This window comes from Centruroides sculpturatus, unplaced genomic scaffold (genome assembly GCF_000671375.1).
Source record: "Centruroides sculpturatus isolate CEXI.00-Female unplaced genomic scaffold, Cexi_2.0 scaffold575, whole genome shotgun sequence".
Taxonomy (NCBI): domain Eukaryota; kingdom Metazoa; phylum Arthropoda; class Arachnida; order Scorpiones; family Buthidae; genus Centruroides; species Centruroides sculpturatus.
This window is the reverse complement of record NW_019384861.1, coordinates 428,476-454,985: the sequence shown is the minus strand read 5'-3', so window position 1 is coordinate 454,985 and position 26,510 is coordinate 428,476. Positions and strand designations below refer to the sequence as shown.

Here is a 26,510-nt window from a genome sequence, read left to right as displayed (position 1 = left end):
ATATATTTTAAAAATTGTATTAACATTCTGGAATATGTCCAAGGAAAACACTTAAGTAAATGTTGAAAATACTTGTATGAACATTTATTTTTATAAGGACTGCCCAACTGAAAAGTGGACACATGTTATATTTCGTCATGTAAAGTAGTGACTGGTGGGCCACCTTACAGGCTCAACACAGGTGAAGTGAGGGCTGCATTAAGTATTGGCAAGAATAGATTTTATCTCCAGTAATTAGCAGATTAATGTTAAGTTAATTATGATGGAAGCATCCAGAATCAAACAGCAGGTAATAGTTTGGTTTTTAGTGGCTGAAGGGAAAGAACTCTTTTGCTCACTTACTTCATGAAATTCCAATGAATCTCCAGTTAATTTTGGTATGCCCATCTTTACATAATCATCTGCTCTCATCAAATTTATATCACTTCCTGAATCTATAAGTGCTGTGAAGCTCACTTCATCTATTTTGACTTCTTTTATAGGCTTTGACTTAAATTCTTTTCCCTTTACTTCAAAACTTCTTTTCTCAACATTTTGAGGACATGAGATGAAATATGGCCAAAATTGTTACAGCTAAAACATTTCATTCCTTTGTCTTTCTCCGGACAACTTTTACTCACATGGTTTTTCCTGCTACAGTTATAGCATTTTCCATCTCCATAAGAATTATTAGGCTTAATCTCACGCCCTAGCTTCTTGGATCCAACTGTCATTTTAGCATTTGGCTTATGACTTCATTTCATGTTTTCATAAATTCACAGCTTTTGTCAAATTTCTTTGAAAGTAAAATACTTTCAAAGAATTTACTTTCAAAGAAAGACACCATAAAGCATTTTACTTTGTTTTACTTACTTGCTCATCCTGAATTCCATTGATGATGATGTATTGTATCACCAATTCTTCCTCAATCGTAATTTGTGACAAAATTTCAATCATCTGATACACATATTCCTGATAAGTTTCATTCTGATGCTTCACTTCCATCAAAAGTTGCTTGTGAATCTTCCAACTGTTCAGCTTTGGAGAAAATTTGGCACAAAGGGCTTCTTTTAATGCTCTCCATGATTTAGTACATTGTTCATAGTTTACGTACATTCTTGCTGAACCTCTGAGTAGTTGTTTTGCATAAATTATCTTCTGCATGCCATTCCAGTTAAACATTTCTGCCATGTCTTCGAAATTAGAGATCCACTTAACGACATTCTTTCTGTCGTCACCACTGAACATTTCAAGGGATTCGTCAACATCTCTAAAGGTAAACATTGACTTAGAGTACTCACTTCTATGTCACATAATATCACTATCTTCACTATTTTGTCCTCACTTTTGTCAGCATTGTCGTTGCTTTGCACATCATTATCTCTGGCATTCTCAATCAAAAATGCTGCATCCAATCTTTGCACCAACTCTCTCTTGCTACCTGTGGTTTTCAATTTTCATCGTCCTAGTTCACTTTTCAGATCAGCACACTTAAGATGTTTAACATTTGCCATTATATTGTCCTTAGTTACAACAGTCATAGTTCTCCGTCGTTCACTGTAGCATCACTAACTCAGCCATCTTGTATGGATTCCATTGCCCTTCTAAAAGTTCTCGTATGAATTTCTCTCAATATCCCGGATGAGCCCCCAAAATTTGTAGGAATAGAGATTGAAATAGAGAACTAGAAATGATAATAATCCTGCGTTCACAACCGTCTTGATAGAATGATAATGTTCTCACCTTTGCAACGACTTTTTGTATTGTCTTACTTTCATGCCATCACCAACTGTTGTCTTCCCTCACTTCTCCCCCTCTCTCATTCTCCTCATCTCTCCTGCAACCCCTCGTAAATTTATTGCCTTAACGGTTTAGGAATGTTACTCGTCTAAACCCTACATATATCATATCAAAGTGTGTCTCACACAGAAGTAGAATATATGTGATCAGAATCTGTTAAAATTGCATGCTGTAAAAGAAAAATAAAAGCCATGGTGTTGTTACAGAAAGTGAGAATGACTTTTTCTGATGTTGGTAAAGACTGATATGAGGGAGTTTGTTATATTGTCTTCCTTTGTCCTATTTTATCCAGTGTCTGTTAGAGCAAAAAAGTGATACAGCATATCAACATCACATGAATATGCTTCCAGGAAAGCCCTTATTTGGTTTAGATTGTCTTTCACTTGCTTTGTTGAAGGTGCTGGCACTAACTGCATTTTCTTTTGAATTCGACTCATCATAAAAAAGCTACCTAGTTTCCTGGTAACTTTCACTATTTTTTCCATATTAATTTCTTCAAAGGCAGAAATTTCCTTGCCCAATGTTGGGAATTCTTCCATTGATAATGGATGATCTACTGAAATCTTGTTTCAAGTGTTTGAAGATTGGATAACTGTTTTGAAATGTTTTCTGCTATGTTATTCTCATAAAGATTTAAGGATGAAATTAAACCAGTATGGCTCCAACAGTTTCCAATTTTTTTAAAAAGTCATTTTGTCCCACAGTCATCCTATCATAAAGAGAGCATCTCTTGGGAAATCATATATCAACTTATCACTGCTGATTGAATCAATGATTTGCTTAGAGTTAAATTACTTTATTTCATTGCATTGGCTCCAATGAGTTTGCCCCCTATTTGTATATTTATTCTCGACAAAGGTACAAGCAGAACTAAATTTACATTCAAAATACCAGGGATTCAGTTTTAACGTTTGAAATTACTTACAGGCTTAATATTTTACCTCCTATTGAAGATAAAGATATAAATAAGTGAAAATTGCTCAATAAAATGTAAGTTGGGAAAAATGGCATCTCTTTCTTGATGTGGTGTAATTTCTGGGCACACAAGTTACGTAGATAACAGATTCATAGCAATATTTTTACCATTAAAGAGATTGACATTATATCAGGATTGTTAAAACAAGAATCAATTGCATATATTTTTTGTTACAACAAATCCAGTGTGTTTCATCAAATTCTGATTTAACAATTCAACAAAAATTTGAAATGTCACATAAATCTAATTTTGAAAATAAAAACTTTTGTCTTTCAAGAAAAATTTATAGATAACTTAATAACTATTCTATTCTATTTTTTAGAATATAAACTTTAAAAAATTTAATTGATAAAATTATAGGAAATATAATTCTTGAATTATTTTGTAATTATAAAAATTTTAACACGCAAAATGTTACTAATTAATTTATTTATTCTATGTATAATAATTCTAGTAAAAACTTACAACTGTTTTTANATCAATCTTTCGAAAGAAACATGAAAATTCTCACTTATATAGAGTCCTGTACAATGTGCAAATAAAGCAAGCAACGCCCTCGAATTTTGCCGATCAGAGGTATACGTATTTTTTTCAACTTATAGTCTTAGGTATAAACTGTCAGAAAGCATGTGATAATGCAGGTTTCGATAATGCGATTTCCTATAATACGTAACGAATCCCCCGCATTTATATAGATATTATAAATAAATTGCATATATAATCAAACACACACAGACAAAAATGTCATAAAGCATTCAGTTCATACATATATCCATATATACAAATATATATTAATATATACTTATGGCTAAGGTCTGTATCAGAAAATGCTAGGATTAGACAACTAATACTGACTTAAGCAAGTCTTTTGGTTAAAACAAGTAACAATTCATTCATTTTAAACTTTATCCAAGTCACAAGAGGATTAAGCTGAAATTATCCAAAAAAAAATAGATAAAGCTAGAACAAAACATAAAAGTTAGACTTTATTTGGATAATGTGAAGTCTATCCAACATTGTTTGGTTAGAGCTGAATATGTACTGTATGTTGCCTTTTTTATGGGCATGAGAATTTTTTCTTTTAGTCATGTTGATCTAACAATAAATTGGTATCAAGGTAATTTAATGTTAGATTTTAAGCCAATTGACAATATAGTAACAACTTTCAACCTGAATTTTTTCGTACCTATGATAAACTTCTTTGAAAAACACTTGTAAACTGTATCATTATATTTACAAATACAATCAAAGATAAATACAAAAACAGATGTCTTTAAAGTCCTTTCAGACAAACACATGATCACAAATGTATTGTAACACTAAGTATTGCAAAAAAATGCAAAAAAGTTAAAAAGTTTCAGCAAAACTTTTATAATTTTTCAATTGTACAAGGCATGTCCAGAAAGTAAGTACCATTTGCATATTTCTCTCGTGCATTTTGGCAATGTAAAAGTCATGCATACATAGTTATTTCTTTCACTCAAAAACAAAGTAATTGAGCCATATTTGTTATTGTTGTTCACATTGAGGATCACTAAGCATCAATTATAATATTCAAAACAACTGAGTGATCTGCCAGTTGTGAAATACAATCAGTAATTAGTTTCTGAATGTGCGAAATGGTCAACCACACAAAATTTACAGGCAAATTTGTGAGATTTACAGACTAAATGTGATAAGTGAAGGAAGGTATGGTGAGAAAGTGCATTAGGATGTTTAATAAAGGAAAGAACAATGTTCATGGCAAGAAGTCTAGCAGCCACCCATACCTAGTCAATAAAGACTTGCTGCACAATGTCGATGAGAAGATTCATTCCAATACATGGCTTACACTTTGATTTATCTCTACAATTTCCTGATATTTCAAGACTTTTGCTACATGAAATTTGTGAGTAAACACTTGCACTTCAAAAATTTATGTTTAAGATGAGTGCCAAAAATGCTAACAGACATTCACAAAACAAAACGCATAGATATAAGTGCCTCAATTTGCATGGTGATTATGTTAAAAACTAGATTAAGCTATGTATAATTTAATGATAATTAATAATTTTTGTTTCAACTGCCTACATTTTTAAATAGCCAAACAGTACTTATTTTCTGGATTTTTTGTATTTATTATGTTACTCCTGATCTATACCATTTAAATTCTAAATATATATTGGTACTCTGTAAATCAAAGTAGTTTTTTACTATTACTTTAAAGCTAAATCTATGATTTTATGCTTTAAAGTTGAAAATCTTTTAGCTAAATCTAACAATACTTTAGTAAAATAACTAGTAACATTTATTTTTGTTCCCCTCATTTTTTATGCAACAATATATTAATAAATTATAGTTTATTTAATAACTAATTAGCCTTCTTTATTCATCCAACCTACATTTTAAAAATCACATATTATCCAGCTAAAGGGACACCCTAAATTTTCTCCTCAACATTTATAAAAACAAAATTTTAAGTTTTATTCGTGTTTCATTTAACTGTTTTTGGATAATGTCAGCTTTATCTGCTTGTAACTTGGATAAAGCAGGCTTTTTATGAATAAAGTTCAAAATTAAATTAGGTTGTGACTTGCTTGTATGGCCTGGATAAAGTTAGCATTAGCCAGTTAATCCTAGCCTTATCAAATTCACAAACTAGCTACAACACATACATCATTCATGCTTGTATATACATAGCAACATATATTCAGTATAGTTTGAAAATATTGTACCTTTTTTCCACGATCATGTAAAATTCTTTCTGTATCCTTAAGCACATCCTGTTTCCACAATTCAAAAAAATAATTGGGATCTGTATAAAATTTCAAACCATCCTTTCCATCTTCCCTAAAAAATAAATAATATGCAACTTAATATAAAATAATTCATTGTATCAATAAAGTGAAAATATAATACTTTTACAGATTAATTCATTCAATGATCTATATTGTTTTAAAATTTTGAATTCTTAAAATCAAATTATATTTAACAGGAGTGTATTTCTTATGCATTCTGTAACAGATTACAATGTAAGAAATAGTGTCTTTGTAATTACTTCTTTAAAATATAAAATTCTGAGTCAATCTCATAAGTCATTATGAATAATGTAACTGAATCACTAAATACCATATTATGCAAATCAATTTAGTCTAATGGTAAAAGGTTAGGCAACCATCTAATAATAATTTTAATAATTAAATTAACTTTGAAATAAATTTAATAATTTAAAATATTCTAGAAGAAAACATTAACTTACATTGGATTTAGTTGTCATGTGACATAATTTTTCATTATAATGATAAATAAAAATATAAAAAGAACCCAAAACCAGCACAAAGTAAACAAATTTAATAAAAACTAGTGATGGGATGATACCAAAACTTCTCCCAATTCCAATTCTGCCAAAATCTACTGATTCCAATACAATTCCCAATTCTGATTCTTTTGAATACTTTCTAAAGTTTATTTTAGTTTAGAAAAATTAATGATTTACTTTATGAGCACTGAACATTAAATTAACAAACATTAAGTTTAAGAATGGAAAATGATTGGGAAATCCAAAATCAATCTTTCGAAAGAAACATGAAAATTCTCACTTATATAGAGTCCTGTACAATGTGCAAATAAAGCAAGCAACGCCCTCGAATTTTGCCGATCAGAGGTATACGTATTTTTTTCAACTTATAGTCTTAGGTATAAACTGTCAGAAAGCATGTGATAATGCAGGTTTCGATAATGCGATTTCCTATAATACGTAACGAATCCCCCGCATTGTACAGGACTATACTGTATATATGCACACAATGACACCTTTCATACTTATTCCAGCAACTTTATTAGAAATATGAATGTTTTCGGTCACCTCTAGCGGCCTTCTTCAGGTTACAGGCTGTTTCATTTATCAACCATTTAAAAGAATGAGAAATGTTCTACGGATATGATTTTTTAAAAAAGCATTCTACATTAACCAAATGGATTAAATTTAAATTGTAGAATAAAGTCTACACATAATATTAAAATAAGAATAAATTTTAAAAATAATACAGTGAATATTAAAATAAGAACAAATGTAAAAATACTATGAATATATAAAATAATAATAAGTTAAAATATGATACATCTTTTTGCACTTTGAAAATTATATAACCTAAATATTACAGAACTCCCTTGATTTTATAGTTTACAAATATAATTGTGTGAAATATAACAAGAACTATTGAAAACATTGTCAGGAAAGATGAGAGAGATTATAAATTATGGATATATATCCAGTATTGTCTAACCTGTGCTAAGGATATATACTGATTGTTTAAGCAATTTACATTTAATTTCGCTTTGTATATTTCTATAACCTCACTTACTCATAAAACCAAACAAGCTCTGCCGATGGCATCCCGCAACTTCTACATCGCTGGCAACAAGTCTTATACACTGCTGGTGACTACACTAAACAACAGTAAAAATCTGAAACATGCATGCTTTTCATACAGATAGTATTTTCACGGTTGCCATTATTAAAATTCCAACTCTTGTCGTTATCATTATCATCAGATCAACCCATCTTTTCACACTATCAAACTTGACATTTGATTGATAATACAATTATCATCAGTTATTGTTAAGAGAGACAACTAATTGTTTAAATGTTTATTTTAATCATTATTTGCCTGTAGAACAATAGTTTACAAAGCTTGCATTATTCTCACTCAATTATATGCTGGATTAATTGTCATTAATTATAATAATAAATGAATCTTCAAGTTATAGATTTTTTAAAATTGTCTTAACATGTCCTTAATTTTAAAGTCAGAGTGAATAAAACTAAAATTTCCACTAACTAATTTTATTTACTTTGTATTGTGTTGTATATGTGTGAGGACTTTTAAGCTAAATACACTTTGACTTATTTTCTTATCCAACTTAATGTTATCAGCCAGTCATTATCATGAATATACAGGCAGTTTCAAAGTGATTACAAAAAGACATTCTATGCATATATATTACACATAACATCATCATACAAATTATGCAATTAATTCACAGGAAAAATCAAACTTACCGATAAGGATTAAGTTTATCTAGGGGTGGTGGTTTGTCACAAGTATGATAAATATCTCCCATAGCAGAAGGCATTGTATTTCTGGACAAGACTTGTTGATCATACACAACAGAACTCTTAAATGCTTTTCTCATATGAATATCTTGAAGTGAAACTACAAAATACAAAAATTTATTTCAAAATGTATTTAATTCTTTATTAAACTTTTTAGAGATCATTAACTTCTAACAATAATGATACATTTATAAGAATAAGCCTTTTCCAAAATTATACAAAGTGCAGTGAAGTGACAAAACAAGGCAATGCAACACATGGACAATCTGCCAAGAGAAAGGTGTCGCTTGGTTCACATTCCATAGAAACCTACAGTTTCCAAGGAAAACTGTCTTATTTAGGTGTTACATGTAAAGAGTCTCCAGAAAACTCTATGTAGCCAATCAATTTGCAAGACAAAAACCCAAATGTTTGGTAGTTTAGCTGCTTGTCCACCGGTGGGACACTAAACAAAATGAATTTTCTTATATTTTATCTTTATTTTGTGCATTTTTGAATGTTATGTGTCTACGGCAATTATAATAAACTTATATTAATTTTTATACATTAGAGGGTAGAAGATAAGAAAAAGTTAATAAAACCATTTAAGATAATAGAGATTGCGGCTGAAGTTTTCATCTTTAAAACATGAATGTCAAACGTCGCTATCTTGTAAGCGGCGCTCAACATTCGACGTTCATGTTTTAAAGATAAAAACTTCAGCCGCAACCTTGCTAATAGCAAAGTTGTCTTTTTTTCCAGTGTATTTTCATAATACATGGTACATAAAGGAGACCTTCATTTAACATAATTTTAAATAATCATTTTTTAACGATATTTTAGTATGGATAATAATATATCAATTTAAAACATTTTATACTATCTTCGACATATATCTGTTGATAACTGGATGTTATGATTACAGAATAATATAAATGTGAAAAAATTAATTTAATATGAAACTGAAGTAAAAAAATTTCATAAAATTTTTGAAAAATATAACAATTAAAACAAAAATTTTTATTTTATATAAAATTAAAAGAACTACTAGACATTACCTTAACTGTTAATTCAGCTACTAGATACTTGCTTCTTTCTTCTCTTATGCGAGCATCTAAATTTTTTGCCGCAAGCATTGGTATTCCAATAAATGCATCTGTTAAATATAAATCATGTGTTTTTTATTGACTGGAAAAGATTTAATGACATAAAATAAGTTTAGAAAATTTAAATTACCTAAAAGAAGCAAGCATCCTCTCAACAAGGCACGTACTGACTGCGTGACACTAAAAAAATGAGAATGAAGTCGACTGCGGGCAGTTACAGCAATTAACCTAACAGCAAGAGCAATGTCCTGTAAGGTAAATAATAACAATAAAAAAAATCTATGTTAATTTTCAAAATTTACAAGTTATAATACAAGTGCACGCACATAAAATAATTAATACAGATTAATTTTCAAAAGAGTTTAAACACCAAAAATTCAAGTCAGTTTATTTTAATGACATATAACATTTTAATTAATTTACTCTTTATTAATTTAATATTTTATTATTAAAATACATAAAAATCCATATATTTATTTTCAGTTCACAATATAATTTATTAATACTTAATTATTTCTTAATATGAACTGTTTTTCTCGCACGTCAAATGAGACAAAACTGAATGCTGCATGAAATAAAAATTAAGATATGAAACGATACAAGTACATAATATTTATCAACATATAAGTCATGTTATTGGAAACATACATAAATAGAATACACATAAATCAGCTGATACCTATATTTTTTTAATAATGTTTTTTATATAATAAAATATAATTTTAAATTATTTAGCTTAAGTATTTACTTTCATTACATAAAAAAATAGATAAACTGTTAAATTAATGTGAGAGACATTCAAAAAGTTCCAAGAAAATGTAAATAAACAGACAGCAAACTGAATTTACAATTTTATTTTTCAATATGTGTTTAATTTAAGTTCCCGTGTGATGTTGTCATCCTTCTAAGCCTTTCTGGTAGAAATTAGTGCTCTTTGATTCTCGCCACTGCACTAGAATGCTTCACTCAATCTATCGATTGATAGCAAATGCCTTTAATGTCTTCTTTTAAATTTGGAAATGAAATTTGATGGAGCCAGACTCAAATACCTGATAAAACAAGTCTCAGCAATTATTCTAAAAAAAATGTTTATGAAAACCTTACTTCATTTAAGGACTTGTTACATCAAGGAGTAGCACACAAAAACTTAATATTTATATTTATAAATTTATTAAATTTTACAGATTTGTATTACAATAAATATCTGAAAAATGATCGTCGTCCTCTAATTTTTGTGCACTCCTTCTTGATGTAACAAGTCCTAAAATGAAGAAAGGTTCTCATAAACATTTTTCAGAATACTTAAAGTAAGCATAAGAAATAATGGTTGTCTCAACAAGTTTATGCTTGCATCAATTAATAATATAGCATTCTGTTTACAAATAATAACCACTTTCCAGAAACTTTTCAAATTCCCTCCATATTTTATGTCACTGATAACATGTCAAAACTAATTCAAAGCAATCTATTTATTTGTTAACATTAAAACATGATCACATTACATATAAATTACAGATTACATATATACATTACATATAAATTACCTGAAGTAGTGTTGCATGTATCTTCTGCGTTCCTTTCTGTAGCAACTGACTAAGTCGCCACCTGTGCACTTGTCCAGGAAAATTCAAACTTTCAACATCAAATTCCCTACAATGAATTTTAAGACCCATTACTATATAATAATAATAATAATCATCATCAAATTATTAGACATTATTTTAATATATTAATAATTAAGAAATTGAAAAATTCCCAATAATTTAATGATAATGCATCAAAAATAACATTTATATAATACTCAAATGATTTTATTTTAGCATATATATTAATGGGATTTGTAGATGTTGATGCATTTGAAAAACCTTTGAAATTTAAGTGAGAAGTTTATTAGAATATAATTAATTCAATCTGATTGAAAATGTTAATATTGTAATAAACTTCTTACTGGAATTTCAAAGGTTGAATTTTAATTGCATTAATGTTGATTAAACATAAAAGAAAAGTTTATTTTATGCTTAATATTTACATGTTTAGTGTAAATATTAAGCATATATTAAGGTTAAATCAAAAATACAATAATAAATTTTTTAAAATCAATTACTGTAAAATTCATACAACATATATAAACAGCTAACATATAAAGTATTTATAAATTTTCAACAAGAAAACTATATCAGCAATATTTAACTTCCAAGTACAGTAGAACCCTGACTATCAAAAACCCCAATTAATCAAGGTTCCATATTATCTGAGGTGAACTTACTACACTACTTTTCTTATACTGCAATTAATACTAGTATAAAAAGAATCTTAAAAGATATACTATATAAACCTTTTATATTTGTAGTTTTTAGTCCAAAATGGCCACGGCCATCCATTTTATAAGAGTTTCATGTTATCAAAGGTAGCATCAGTCCACATTTACCATGGATAATCAAGGGTTCTATGTGCTTAGATCAGAATTAAATTTATAAGAACATTCATATTTGTTGTTAATATTCAAATAAACAATTACAATATGATTCTTTTACATATTCTATGTCTGATTGTTGTGCTTTAAATCTATATAACTGAAAGATCATACCCTGTATCACAAATGCTTTGCAAATGTTTCTCATTTAATTTCTGAGGATTTCCTTTGGGATCAGAAGCAACTGCATCTAATTCTTCAAAAGAAGGCGTCACGAAAAGATCTCGCAGATTTAGTGGCTTTGACTAAAGAGAAAAACAACATTGAATATTAAATTTTTAGTTTTATTAATATGGATTATACTTATTCTAAGTTAAATATGAAGGAAAAATAACAAACCTTCCTGTTATTGCTGTCACCCACTAAATCTGGTGTCAGAACTGCCAAAGGAGGTGGCAATACTATCGGAAATACTCCCCAATGATAGAGAACACGCTCTGCAACCTATGAATTAATAAATACTTATATACATTATTTTTGTAAATAATTATTATCATTATCTCCAATTTCTCCAAACATAATTTAGAATAATTTTTAAAGTTAGGTTTATATATAGAAGTTATGGTATAAAGTAATGTCTCATTTCTTTCTAGCAGGGAAGACTATGTAAATAAAGTGTGATAGTATCAGAAGATAATTTGAGACTTCCTATTTAAAATCTAATAGTTTTGCTACTGTCCATCAAATAATTCCAAAGCAGTCAATTGTTGAAATGAAGATTACATTAGTGTGTATACATCAAAGAATTTTGTGAGCAAGTTCCTAAATAATGAAAATATTATGTCAATTGAGATTCATATAGTTTTATAGAACTTATAGAAATATCACAATCAATATAGTATCAACATGGAGTCCATCTATTGTTATATAAGGGAAACAGTAATCTCTAAGTCCAAATGAACTTTATTTACTTTATTCAGAAATAAATAGTTTGATTTAATTTAAACATTTATATATTTATTAAATTATAAAGTGGCAACATGGTCTTAGCAATAAAAAAAACAAAACTATTTCTTTTGTGTCAACACAAATGTAAAAATAATTTGATATTTTTTAATACTTACATTATTACATTTTAATCTTTATTACAGTATTGCTTCCAGTACTTTATCTTTATTACATATCATACTAAATTAATCAAGATAAATTCAGTACATTAAATTACAACGAACATGAATTGTACCTAAAGGAATTACTATTGGAATGAAATAATTTGTATAAATGTATCTTTAAACTATATATTATATATTATTATATCATTAACTATTTTATAAATGGTAAATGAAGTGCTTTATTATATCAGGCTAAAATATGGCTACTATATTAATAGTAGCCATATCCTAGTCCTGTATAATCCAACAGTTTATTTGGCATTTATCAAATAATGGGATTATCAGTTGATTATGTTTAAAGACATCTTATATCTTTAAATATAATCAACCAATAACCCAATGTTTTGTCTTTGGAAAGAGATGAAGTGTTTAAGAAGTGTGCAAAAGTGTTTACAAAGTATTCAGAAGTATTAAGAATATCGCAGTGAAACTGGACCAAAAACTAAAAGTTTTGGTCCAATTTCACTGGTATATTCTTAAAAAACACTTCTAATAATCATATATTTTCTACCAACCTTTCTTATAGCTTCCACAACTTCAACAACATCTGAAGATGCTCCTTCTAAATTAATATTAAACTGAATAGGTTCTCTCTGAAATAATAATAAAATTCATTGAATAAATAAAATCAAAAATATAATATAATATAAACATTCTAACTATAGTCACATAAATGATAATATTAAAATAATCAATGACACTTCTCAATGAAATCCATTATTGAAAAACTGTACAACTTTTTAAAAAAATTTAAAATAGTAATACCAAATGTCTAGAACTAATTTATATAATCTTAAATATCTGCCTGTTATCTTAAATCAGCAATGGAAAACTTTGGAATATACTATTGGCCATTGCTGTTTGATGTTTATAAATAGACTATTTAATGTTTTTAATTACTTTCCATACTTTTTAATACATTTATATTTGTTCATAACATATTTTAAGTGCAGATTAAAAGAGGAAACAAATTCCCTGACCAAAAATATTACAATATATTTTTATCCACAGATAATTGTTTGCAGTGATAACTGGTAGTTTATTACAAACATTAGAAGATAAGAACATGACAAAACAAAAATAAACAACAGTATTTTTATGGTATGGCCAAGTAAAAAAAAACACAAAAACACATTTTTGCATCTAAATATATGTATGAATGATAATTTTTCATAGGACCATAAAATATTGGCAATGCACTCACCAGAGTCCTCTTTGTTTGGCAAGCAGCTTTCCATTAGCTATGTGCATAAAATGATTCATACATTTTTTAATTAAATTTCTTATGACTGCTGTTTATATATAAATATTATAAAGTCTCTGTAAATCCACACAAAAAATATATAAATTTTAGGTTTAGCGGTAGACCATCACACAGCAGATAGCTAATTACTTCTCTTAATTACTCTGCTGTGTGATGGTCTACCGCTAAACCTAAAATTTATATATTTTTCGTGCGGATCTACAGAGACTTTATAATATTTATATGATTCATACACTTGTAAATACAAACATGAATAAGCGATGGCAAGTGAACTCTCTCTGTGAGGGAAGCAAATCATATAAATACTAACTGTATTAAAATTAAGTACATCCAATCCTCGACCTCAGTTTATGTGATAAATTTGTTCTGCGTACTTCAAAATTGTGTAAATAGAGACTAATAATTATATGCCAAATACAGGAATTAATTTCAAAGCTTCATTTTTAAACGAGATAAAATGAATAAATAGGAAATTCATTCTGCATGTTCTTTGCTTGATAAATATACAATTTTCTTCTCTTTAGTATAAAATTTTATGCTGCTTCCATTAACTTCTTCAATCACAATTTTTCAAGTTAGTTGGCTAAAAACATTGATGTTATCAGATAAAATTGATTATCAAAACTTATTTTATATCTATGTTTAACTCTTTATAAATTTTCTAACACAATACTTTGTCGAATGTATACTCTGTGAGAATAAGACATAATACAAAGTCGAGAATCCTAGTTATGAACAATGCGTAAGTTGAAAATGGTGGAAACACAATTACTTCATAATATAGGATTAAACCAAAAGTTCATTTGGGTATTTACATGTACTTTCATTTGTGTTGCCTATGTTATACTTATCAAGTTTTAACTTGTTTAGGTTGGGATTATGAATATTTGCATATTTAATACACAAGTCTAGTTATAGTTAATTTTTAAAATTCTGTTATCTTTCAAGAGGGGAAAAAAGCATTAAAATGGAAGAAGGTGCATTTTCAACATCTCTTGCTCTATTATTTCCAAAAAGGAAAGAAATGCAACAAAAATGATTGGCATAGAACAACACAAAATTGCCGATTCCTTAAAAATATCCCAAAAAGTTTGTTGTCAGACATTTGGCTATACTTGGATATACTTCCTGTTATGATGTTTGGTTCCCCATCAGTTAAGTGAACAAAACTTTATTGAGAGTATTTCTGTTTGTGATTCACTTTTAAAATGCAATGATGATGATCCATTTTTAAAGCAATTAATAACAGGCAATGAAAAATGGATTGTTTACAACAATATTCAATGCAAGAGATTCTCATCGTAGACTGCATTTCTTACTAATTAAACACCCTCAAGAAAACCTTTTAAATATGCAGCCGTATTTACTACATTCTAACATTTTCGGTCATATTCAATGAAACGTTTATTCTTGAAAAAGGTCATTAAATATGACCGAAAACGTTACAATGTAATAAATACAGCTGCATATTTAAAAGGTTTTCTTGAGGGTGTTTAATTAGCAAGAGATTATGTCACATTTTTTTTAACTGCATACAGTCAAACCTTGATTTTTGAATATAACTTCTGAATCAGTAGTCCTGTCATTAATTGGTTGGACTGTCAACTTTAACATAAATTAGGAAGTTTAGTGAGTTGATCATCTGTCTCTCTAATCTGTGGCTGGCTCTTGTCAAGTAGCTTGCTTGGCAACTGAATTATCGTACAACAGATGCAATTATGAGTTCAAAATTCTGTTTGTGAACTGATTTGTTCAAAACTTGATGTTTGACTGTACTCGAATTGTGTTAATTGTGCAATTCAAGTACTGCATAAATTGAGAGTAAAGTGAATGTTCTGTAATAAAGCTTATTGCAATTCTATCATTACATTTATTTTAGGAAAACAAACACACATTACTAGACAACTTCTGAATGTTTTATGAACCCTTGAAAACTGATCTGAGGATCCCCAGAGTTCTGTAGATCTGTTTTGGGGAATGTTGACATAACTTGTCAAATAATCTAAATATCAGAATAACAATCTACTAAATATTATACCCTCAGTGGCCAAACTATGACTCTTTTAGACCCTTACTGCTGCTCTTATCTCAGTTATATTTATATATATAACTTATATAAAATACAGTTTTGATAAATAAACTAGTTTTTATCATTTTCTACTAATTTAAATTATTAGAAAATGATTATCCATTTTAAAAGAACTTTATTACAATTTCCACAAACAAAGTTTATATTCTTCACATTCATAATGGATCTAAGGCATTTTAATATATTAGTAAAAATCTTCATTTGGTGTAGTTTTTGACCGTCCTGATGTGGGTAGGTCGTCAAATTATTTTATTTAATTTGTAAATTGCTCGACAAGTGGGTGGTTTGACATCTGGAAACTTTCCAGTAAATATTCCTTTCATTACTGCATAGTTTTTATAATCTTTCTATCATTTTTATAAAAGAAACACTTTGATCTAAAAATAAGTTTCACACTTCGCAAATATGTGAAGATGTGTAGTCTGATAAAGGAATCTGACTTTTTGTCTGATATTTGAAGTAATTATCAGGTTGACTGTATTTATTATATAGTGACATGCACACATTATGATTAAATGCCACATTTGGTTATGTTTATAGGGTTTTGAGGTGGAAAGAATGGTGGGTGGAGCCACCTCCAAAACATCATTAAAATGCATGGATGTCTATAGATATGTATAAAATAACAAAACATTGACATTATTTGTTCTTTGTTTATAATACTTTGTTCGTTATATGGTTCGAATTTGAACTGAGGAAGATCGCTCAAAATGGTCGAAAATGTTTTTAACGCATTAAACGTTGTGCTGGAATAGAGAAAGGCGTTTGTTTATTTTATTGACATTATTAGTGAAAAATTATGTTAAATCATTAAACATTGGGTTGATAAACCCAACCAACAATAAATTTATCATACACTAGTTGTACCCGACCATGCTTTGCTGTGGCTCAAAATGTATCTATTATAAATGTATAACACTCCTCATGGGAGGGAATTTTGAAAAATCCCTTCTTAGTGTACATTCTCTCGATGTACCCTATTAATTAAAATGTAATCAAAAATGCAAAATACCACATCTAAAATAGAATAATTGAAGACCAGTTCTTCACAGTAAGCCTTAAATTTGTCCCTCTCCCCCACAGGGGGGAGTTTTGACATCTATATAATATAAAAATGTGTGTATTCGAATGCAACGTTGTGTCAAAATTTCAAATCAATCAGTTAAGAACTTTCGGAGATTTAAGATTTTGAACAAACAAACATTTAAATTTTTATTTATATAGACTAGCCAATGTTTATTCAACAATTAAACATTTAATTGATGTAAAGTTTCAATTATTAAACAAACATTGGTTGGTATACAATAAGTCTGTTGTTGGTTGGGTTTACAAACCAAAAGTTTAATTAAACTAAAACACAGACAAAAGACATTGATACACAAATCTGTTACATGAGTTTGTTGATTATTTATTGTTTCTTGCTCAACAATGCCTCAAAAGTATCTTGTTTTATGAACAATGCAGCTTCTAGAAAACCCCTTAAAAAATTGTAATATACAGGGTGTAACAGGAAAGACAGTGACAACTTTAAATCCCTTTAAATATAACATGGAAAAGGTAACAATTGTCGTAATACAATGCATGGTGGAATGTGAAATGTGAATGCAGAAACACAGTAAGTATGAAGAACATGGAAAATAAAATTTTGTTTTAGTCATGGATATTTACAAGAAATGATGTTTTCAGTTGGTGGTCGTTCAAATCACCAACTGCAATCATGCATCACAACATTGACAGAATGATTGGTGTACACTTTGGAAGATACCCGGCCTGTCACATAGTTCTGCATAGTAATAGTGCTAATTCTGGAGACAAGATCTTCAGGAGCGTCAATCGGCATCTTGAAATGCATATCTGCCTTCTCAGATTTACTCCTGAATACTGTTGCATATTTGCAGCTGTACAACTTTCGAATGACAATGTGTGCAAAACACGGCCCTTCTTACCAGTGAGCACACTCTTGAGGCTTCTGGCCATGCATTGTATTACAACAATTGTTACCTTTGCCATTTTTATCAACGCTTAAAGTTGTGACCATCTTTCCTGTTACACTCTGTATATAGACAACACATAAATTTGATTGGCCAGTTGAGTTGTCAAAATCACAGATGTGATTTTGACAACTCAGTAAGTTGTCAAAATCACAGATGTGTATGTTAATTTTTAAACTTACAAAATTTGAAAATTTCTGTAAAGCCCTTAGATTTTACTGGTGAATTTGTATTTAAGAATAAGATTGTTAATTTAGGTGCAAAATGTCATTAAAATTTTGAATTTTATGCTGTGCAGAGACGTAATTTGATATAATATCAATCTCCAACTTTGTGATAATATTGTCAATCCCTTTGCAAAAGAAAGAACACAAAATTAGACTTGAAAATAAATCTCCAAATCTTAAACTTTGGGTAGCAAAATGATCTCTCGAAACTAATTTGACTTGGAAATACAGAATGCATCAAATCTATTGGAGTCAATCGTGTTATGTCTATTGTGTTATGAAAGGAAAGGCAATATAAACAATTTTAAATGTTCTTAAAGTGCTGAAGTTATTATTTGTAAATACATCATCTCCAGAAGAATCAAATTTACTTATTAAAACTTCATTTATGTACTTGATTATTTATTTTCAATATTAATTGAAATATATATTCTGTAATTGTAAGTTTGTTTTCAGGTCATACAAAATTTATTAAAAAATCAATTAAAATATTGATAAAATTTAAAAAATAAATAAATTTATTCTATAATGACATTCTATATTCTTGTATGAATTGGTATTCACAGTCTACAGCTTTTCTTGCTATGTCGACTTTAACAGCTTTCTTAAAGCAACGGAAGCATCATTTTTCTCAATTTCATTTTCATTAGTATAGGTTCTATGGCAAAAGCTAATAGCTCAGTGGAAAGCTGCATTGGGGAACATTCACCACTTATTAAAACTTGTCAACAGAGGATGACCAGAGTCATTTTGTGATCTAAAAATGGTAGAAAGAATTCCCAAAAAAAGGCTATGCCAACCAATAAAATGGTCAAAGATAAAATATTGACTGCAAATCATTTCATATGAATATGTGTTTATGGTTCTTAGCTTTTGTAGAATGCAGCTAAGCATTCTACAGTGCAATCGTAAACACCCATGTAGATTGCCGAGCGGTGATGTCATTACTTAATTCCTGAAAGCTCCACTCATTTCTCCAACCACTACAAAGAAACTTTACAATCATCCTCTATAGGCAAGAAAAGCTTCCCACTTTAAATACCTGTTTTATGTTCTTGGAGTAATGCTCTATATCTGAATCTGATGATTGAAATTAATGTAGCTGAAAACACTTTATTAAAAACTGATGCTTGATTTTAAAGATTTATTTATTTTTTCACTTTAAATTATTATTAATAAGCATATGAACTTAAAGAACATGTGTTTGAAATATGAAATCATCACTCATACAACTTATACCTCATTATTTTCATATTCAATGATTATAATATAACGGTATAGGGAGAAGGTGGTATTAAGGAACCGTGCAGGTATTATGGAACCACTCGATTTCAAACTGATAACAAATAAAACGGCAAAACCGTATTTGGGACAAGACTATGTCTTGGAGACGAAATCACTTTGATGCTCAAGGCAGATCTTGTTCTCATTCTCCTATCTTCTTTGATATCATTGCTTTTGGGCACAATCGTTAAAACTTCACCTGCCTTGACCACGAGGTCATCCATGAGCCATTTTCGGTGAATGTTCTGTCGGTAAAAATTTACTAAGAAACTGATAATTTACTTAATTTGTATCGGCAGCACGATATTTACAATAGCGTCGATATATAATATAAATCCAAGATTGCATGGCTGTCAACTCAAAAGGTCAATTAACGTGAAATGAAAAAATGTCTCTCCTACCTTGTCCCTGATGTCCACGTTGACCTCGACCATGTGTTCTGTGTCTTTTGTTCTGTCATTAAAAATTTACTAAAAAACTGATAATTTACTTAATTTGTATTGGAACAGTGATATTTACAACAGCGTCGNAAGAAGCTTCATTTTGAGAAAGGAATGGATTTTATAAAAATTTGTAAATGCTAGTAACGAGTAAAATTGTCATTAAGTTTGACCCTATTCAAGATGACACACGCGACCTCACCCTGTGAACTTTCAACCATCAAAACTTAATATCATCAATCCCCTTAATACTCAAACCTCCCTGCAAAATTTCTGAAATTTTTGACAAAAAAGAACAGGAGTTATTAAGCTTCAAAGATGGTGAACAAAGTTGTACTTCCCCAAATTTTTTTTGCATTTCTCGAAGTTTCAAGGTCCTGAGTCTAAACAATGAAAAAAATCTTTGAAGTCATTTCTTGACCGATCACTATACTTTCCCTCTGTTATGTATGACAGAGCATGAAAAATAAAAGTGTCATTTTTTATTTTTAACTATTTTTTATTTATTTAACAATTATTAACAATATTTATAAATAAAATAATTTTGTTTATTGTTTGAAAGAAAAATACTGAGAACAATTTACATAAATGCTGTCAGATTCCAAAATAAAACTAAAATTTCCCACCAAAACGGCAAGATCATTTTTTTAACGTAATGCCATCTATTGGAGGAATACTGTAATGAAATAAACACTTAACAGCAGCGAACGCATCAGAGACGCTAAAATTAGTTTCTAGAGCATTTTTCACAACAAATGTATGATGTACGTCAAAGCAAAAGAAGCAATCTGCACATAAACATATGGGATGCGACAGCGACTGAAAAGAAGTTAAGCTTTAAAATTTTGAAATACCACATAAGGCTAAATAATTACTGTAAAAATCAATTTGGCAAGAGACAGAATTACTTCCTATCAAACTGCTTAGTATTTATTTAGCCTTATAAAGACTCTGATTGCTTATTTAGGATTTGAAATTAACTATAGGGTTGCATTTTATTTACTACACAAAATTTTCGACTTAATAATTCTGATAAAATTCTTCTCATATTTTTATATCACAGTTCATAAAATTCTTAAAAAAAAAAAAAAACTAGAAATTTATTACCGATAGAATAAATAAAGCACTTAGAAATTCCAAAGTAAATCTGGTTATTGTTCATCAATTCTGTGCACTTAAGTAATTATTCATTATGATTTTAAGTTATTGTTAAACACTTATAGACAGTGAATCATAAATTAATTGATCATAAAAGTAATTGAATGAATTAATTTATTTTGCTGAAAGGAGGTTGATTAACCTTGTCCAGAAGAAAAAAACATGAACTTGTATAAAAAGAAATCAATAAAATCAATCAGAATTAAATATTTGGAAAAAATAACCAGTCTTTCAATCATTTAATATTTTACAATTATAATACTCTATCTATCTACAAATTTATGACCATCTTCTTATATTACAAATGTATAATTCACTCTGTTATCACTTCTAATTATTGGCTACAACTGGGAATTTATCCGTAAACACCAAGTTTATTTTGATCCTATACAAGTAAACTCTGCTTTAAATTTAAAAAAGAAAAAACAATTTCTAAACTAACATGACAAAATAAATGAGAAAATTATTCATCCAAAATTCAATGCAATCAAGCATTGTTTAGCTTGTCTATATTTCACGAGTGAGTAGAGATGACCTTCAATATGTTGTTTTCTATTCAAATTCCTCGGCATTTATTGAATGTTTTAAATAGGATTACTCATTCAATAAAATACTTTACATTTTTCCTCTTTTAATATCGTGGCCAATGCAAAAAAAATTTTATGTCAATTTACTTGTTAATTTGTTAAAAATTCTTCCTAATTAAATTGCATATTCATAATTATTTAAATACTTCAGAATTTCCTTTTTAAATATTCAAAGTGGTAGTTTAATTTGAACTTCAACTATTAGAATCATAAAAATTCAATATTAGATGTTTGTTTAATGTCGTAAATACGCAAGCTGATAAAATAAATTCATTTTTTTAGAGATTTTTTGCCAATTTACTGAAAATTTAAACAACAGAATTAAAAATTAATTAGTAATTTTATTTATTTAATGTAAAATAACAAACTGTAGCTTAATCAACAGTATTAATTCTTTTTTTAATTGTGAATTTAATTAAATAATGAAAATATATTTTTTATTTAAGTGATTTAACAAAGCAAATAAATTTAATCATACAGATCAAGTAATGTGAAAAATATTCAAAAATATGAATTTAAAATGTTACACAATTCATTACATATTGTCATTTCATTTTAATTAGTATTTTTTATTAAAATAAGTGTAAAAAAAATTAAAATTGTAAGCATTCCTCTTTCAGCACTTCCTAATTCAGAAAGTTTATTTACCAAGGTCAAATAAAAGGATTTTAGTTATGTTAATGTATTTAAATGATTGGTCTCAATAGCAATTATTTCGTAACTCATTTTAAACCTATTATTATTCTTTTATGTATATTAGCTACGTATTAGCATTTTCTTGGCAGATTTTTAAAAAAGATCTAAGTAAAATTTATGCATTTATGCACTTGTCTTAAAGTTTTATACTAAAGAATAAATATTAAATGCACTAAAAATTATTTAATAATAAATATAACTCAGTTGTCAATTATTTATTTTTCTTATAAATAACTTTTAGAATTCAATATAATAAACATAAATAGTCATGTAAAAGTCACACAATTATAAAGTTTTATGAGATCTGGTTAAAATAACATTTAAAGTTTTGGACTCAATTAAGTAGAAAACAATGTCTGAGTGATAACTTAAATAAGGTAAGATTTTGGTTAGAAAAAATTCTGGTTTATTACTTACGATTTAAAAAAAAAACATGTTAAAACAATTAAAAGTTATATAAACCTTAAGATCTATTAATTATAATTAACTACATTAATTAATTATGTAATTCATTCAGTATTATTTGCCAGTTGAGGTTTTTAGCAATAGCTAGAATATACAGTCGACCCCCCTATAACACGGGTTCCTATAGTTTGGATTCCTATATCATGGTGAAAAAATTGCGACAGTATTCGTACAAACATGCTAAAAAAACTCCTATAATTCAGTAAAATGTCATCGCCGACTCGTGTCGCGACAGAATTGGTCGAATCTAGACCAATAGCGAATATTGTACAAACTGTTGAGTTTAAACGAGCAGCGGACCTACTAAAAACCATTTATTATTTAACATCCATAAAAATTATATTTATATTAATGATGTCTCCAAAGTTCAGCGAACTTTTTGCAAAAAAAATAATTTATCAGGAAGCATGCAAGCACCATTCGATGACAAGCTCCATGACGAAAACAAGCTTAAGCAATGGCATAGTCGAACGGTGCACACTCAGTAAGTAATCCTACAATTTTTTGTTTATAGCATAGTTTATATGGATTATTCCCAAAAAATTATATGTATTTTGGAAATGTTGAGTCGAATTTTGTTGATTTTTGCTATAAGATGCTTGTAAAAGGCCAACCTGGTCACAGTGTCTTTTTGAAAAAAAAATAAAAAAAAATAAAAAATTAGTCTAGAATCAATTAATTTTATGGAAGAAACCTTTCAAACAGCTGTAGTCCATAAACTGCATACGTGCCTGGCTGTGATTGGCTGGACTTGTAGAAAATGGATTCATAAAAACCGGAACTTATCTACCATGTTATAGGGGGGTTGACTGTAATTAAAATACAAAGTGCCAGCAATTTATATTATTGTATTACAAGCACTGATTAATTCTTAACTTTTAAAGCACTGATTAAAGATAATCATTCTAATAACAATTCTAATAACAATTTGAGGATTAATGTCAGGCTATATTAAGGCTAATAACTAATTAGATATAAATCAATATGGCTAGAGGTAAGCAGTGTAAATAAATTTAATAGTTAGAATTTTTAATTATTAAATTTATCAAGAGATGGAGATTTAACCAAAATTGATTTATATCTAATTAGTTATTAGCCTTAATATAGCCTGATAGATTAGATTTGATCTGACAGATTGATTGGCAGTATGAATATATCAGGAAATTGTTTGTTATGTCTGTACTCAAAAAAAGATTTAACTAAATATATTTTTTTGAGCTGAAATTTTGAAATTGCAGACCCATCTATCCATCTGTTCTTCATTAATCTCAAGAATGGAGTTAAACAGATGAAAATCCAGATCAGATATGGAAAGTTTAAGGGCTGGAAGCAGCGATTAACTATATAGGAACTTCAGGTCTGGGGCAGAAGTCATGTCATTTTTTAAATTAAAAGATGATCAAAAACTGCAGCCATGTATTGTGACAATGTCACATCAATTCTATTTTTACTCTGTTTTATTTTTTTAATTAGCTATAGGTAAAGTAGCTGCCTCTTATTGTGACTGCATTGGTTCAAGACTGCTTTGATAATAATAAGTGGCTGATAACATTATTTACTAGCCACCATCTTGTGGAAGCATGTGTTTACTCTATAGCAGTAGTAGTTGACCATTGAACTGTAATCGATAGATCTTAAAAAAATTTTTAATCATCACTATGATATTTTCTATTCATAATTCCTTAACATGTACATTTTTGTCTAATTAAAAGAAATCACATTAAATTTCTTTCAACATTAAATCATGAATGAGAAAAAGCATGAATATTTATACTTTATATACAGTAGTAGGTCACACATGTTAGTATAGGCGTATGTTAAATAGTGACATAATTTTTGTCTAACAGTAGATCACAATTAGTTTTAATACAATGAAAGTTAATCAAAGCAACAAAAAGTCAGCCACCCCTCTTCTACAGTATCAATAAATAGCACATTAAGCCATAATCATAGAACTGAATAAAACAAAAAAAAAACAATTTATGCTGTTATTTAATAAATAAAAATGCATGCAGTATTAAAATGATAATTCCGACATTTATTTATTTAAAGTTTTGAATGTTCTAAAAACATCTTATTCAAAAGTAACAGTCATTGCTTGTTTATTAAGTTAGGGGATGTCCATAAATTACATAAGGTATTTTGGGGTGGGTGGGTGTCAAGAATTTCTTACGATTTCTTACTCAGGGGTAGGGGGTAATAGATTTCGTCTTACATAATATTCTTAGTTTTATTTTTTGATTTCATTGAGTGGTGGAGTTTTGAATTTAGCTTCAATTTGATGGTTTCTATTAAGAACGTTCGTTGTACCAATGCCATCTCGTGAGACGTGATAGAATAACAATGCTAGCAGACTCACGTTCTATACATTTTTTATTATGGAAGAAAGGCCGTGTGGTGATTTCTCTCTCTTCACTCTTGTTTTGTTTTGTATGACATTTCTGTTTACACGTGTACTAGCTAGTCGATCTGTCAAAATTTTTTGCATCCTTTTGTGAAAATTAAAATTAATATAAAAGTGAATATTATGATGTTGATTAATGATAATAATAATGAAAAGATTGTTGATAATTAAAAAATAAAGTTCTTAAAATAAATTGTTCATTTTGAATTCATTAAATTTTTATATTTTTTCACATAAAGTCTTTTAAATACATATTAATTAACTAATTAATAATTATATATTTTGGACGTAAGGTTTTTAGGGTTTCATAAATAAAAAAAACTTTTTTTTTTGTTAAAATCTTTCTGAAAAATCATGCCTAAATATTACGTAATATAGGGAAGGGGAGGGGATCAAAGAAAATATTAGAGTTTCTTACACAGGGGTTGGTGGGGGTCTAGAATGGCCAAAATTGCCCTTACATAATTTATGGACAGCCCCTTACAGCAATGCAACACTTGGGCAATCTGTCTAGGGGAAATGCTTTCCAGGAGGTCTTTTTAAGGGTAACTGGCCCTATTCAGGTATTACAGACGTGGAGAAAACCCGGAAAACTCCATGTGGTCAGTCCTTCCTGGTGAGGCACGAACCCACGACCGAACTTCCAGTGTTCAGGGAACGGAACCGCTTGGCCACTGGTGAGCCAAATAAGTCATAGAAAGGTGGTTCTCAACTGTTGATATGCCAACCAGCATAAAACATTTTTTAATAAATCTATAAGTGTCATATTTTAAAAAAATAGCAAAGATAATTATTAAGTGAAACTTACAGAAAAGTAATAACTTATATTTTTGAAAAGTTATCTTAAACTAATCCCGATTTGTCAGTTATAAATATTTTAAATGCTCTAGTTTAAACAGATAACAATAAACAGCAAGCTGATCACAACAGATGGCAAGATTTTATACACAAAATATAGAATTGGATTGAGAAAATGACTTTTGATTATATTAAGTAACTGATAACATTAACTAGAAATCACAATAAGCAGTGACTTCCATACTAAGGAAGTCGCTTTAACTTCAAAGTATTTAAAAATAAATCATTTGATTATTCCATGAAATTATATTATTTAAATTTCTTTTATATTTCTTGCACATTTAAATAATTTTTGTAACCTATTTTTTGATAATTATTTAATAAATAGACTAATGATGATAAATTTCAATCCTAAACAGCTTAATTCAAATATAATACAAAAATAAAAAAATTAATATAAAAAGACAACTACATGTTAATTTAATATATTCTGGAAATTTACATTTAGAGATATTATTATTATCTCAATAGCAGTTAAAATTTGAGTCAAAGTAAATATATAAAGAACCTATTTATTTATTTAATTA

The 26,510-nt window shown here is 28.5% G+C and overlaps 2 protein-coding genes across 2 annotated transcripts; both read right to left on the bottom strand.

Annotated features, from left to right (window-relative positions):
• Positions 1-3,499: 3,499 nt before the first annotated feature.
• LOC111630673 (wiskott-Aldrich syndrome protein family member 3-like) lies at positions 3,500-7,983 on the bottom strand. Its single transcript, XM_023374811.1, has 2 exons — positions 7,797-7,983; positions 3,500-5,584 (listed from the first exon to the last, which is right to left on the bottom strand). The coding sequence occupies exons 1-2, from the start codon at positions 7,928-7,930 to the stop codon at positions 5,386-5,388; spliced, it is 333 nt and encodes a 110-aa protein (XP_023230579.1). The 5' UTR covers positions 7,931-7,983; the 3' UTR covers positions 3,500-5,385.
• An 855-nt stretch (positions 7,984-8,838) lies between these two features.
• LOC111630663 lies at positions 8,839-19,809 on the bottom strand. Its single transcript, XM_023374802.1, has 7 exons — positions 19,777-19,809; positions 13,036-13,113; positions 11,748-11,852; positions 11,523-11,653; positions 10,480-10,585; positions 9,066-9,183; positions 8,839-8,985 (listed from the first exon to the last, which is right to left on the bottom strand). The coding sequence occupies exons 1-7, from the start codon at positions 19,807-19,809 to the stop codon at positions 8,855-8,857; spliced, it is 702 nt and encodes a 233-aa protein (XP_023230570.1). The 3' UTR covers positions 8,839-8,854.
• Positions 19,810-26,510: the final 6,701 nt, after the last annotated feature.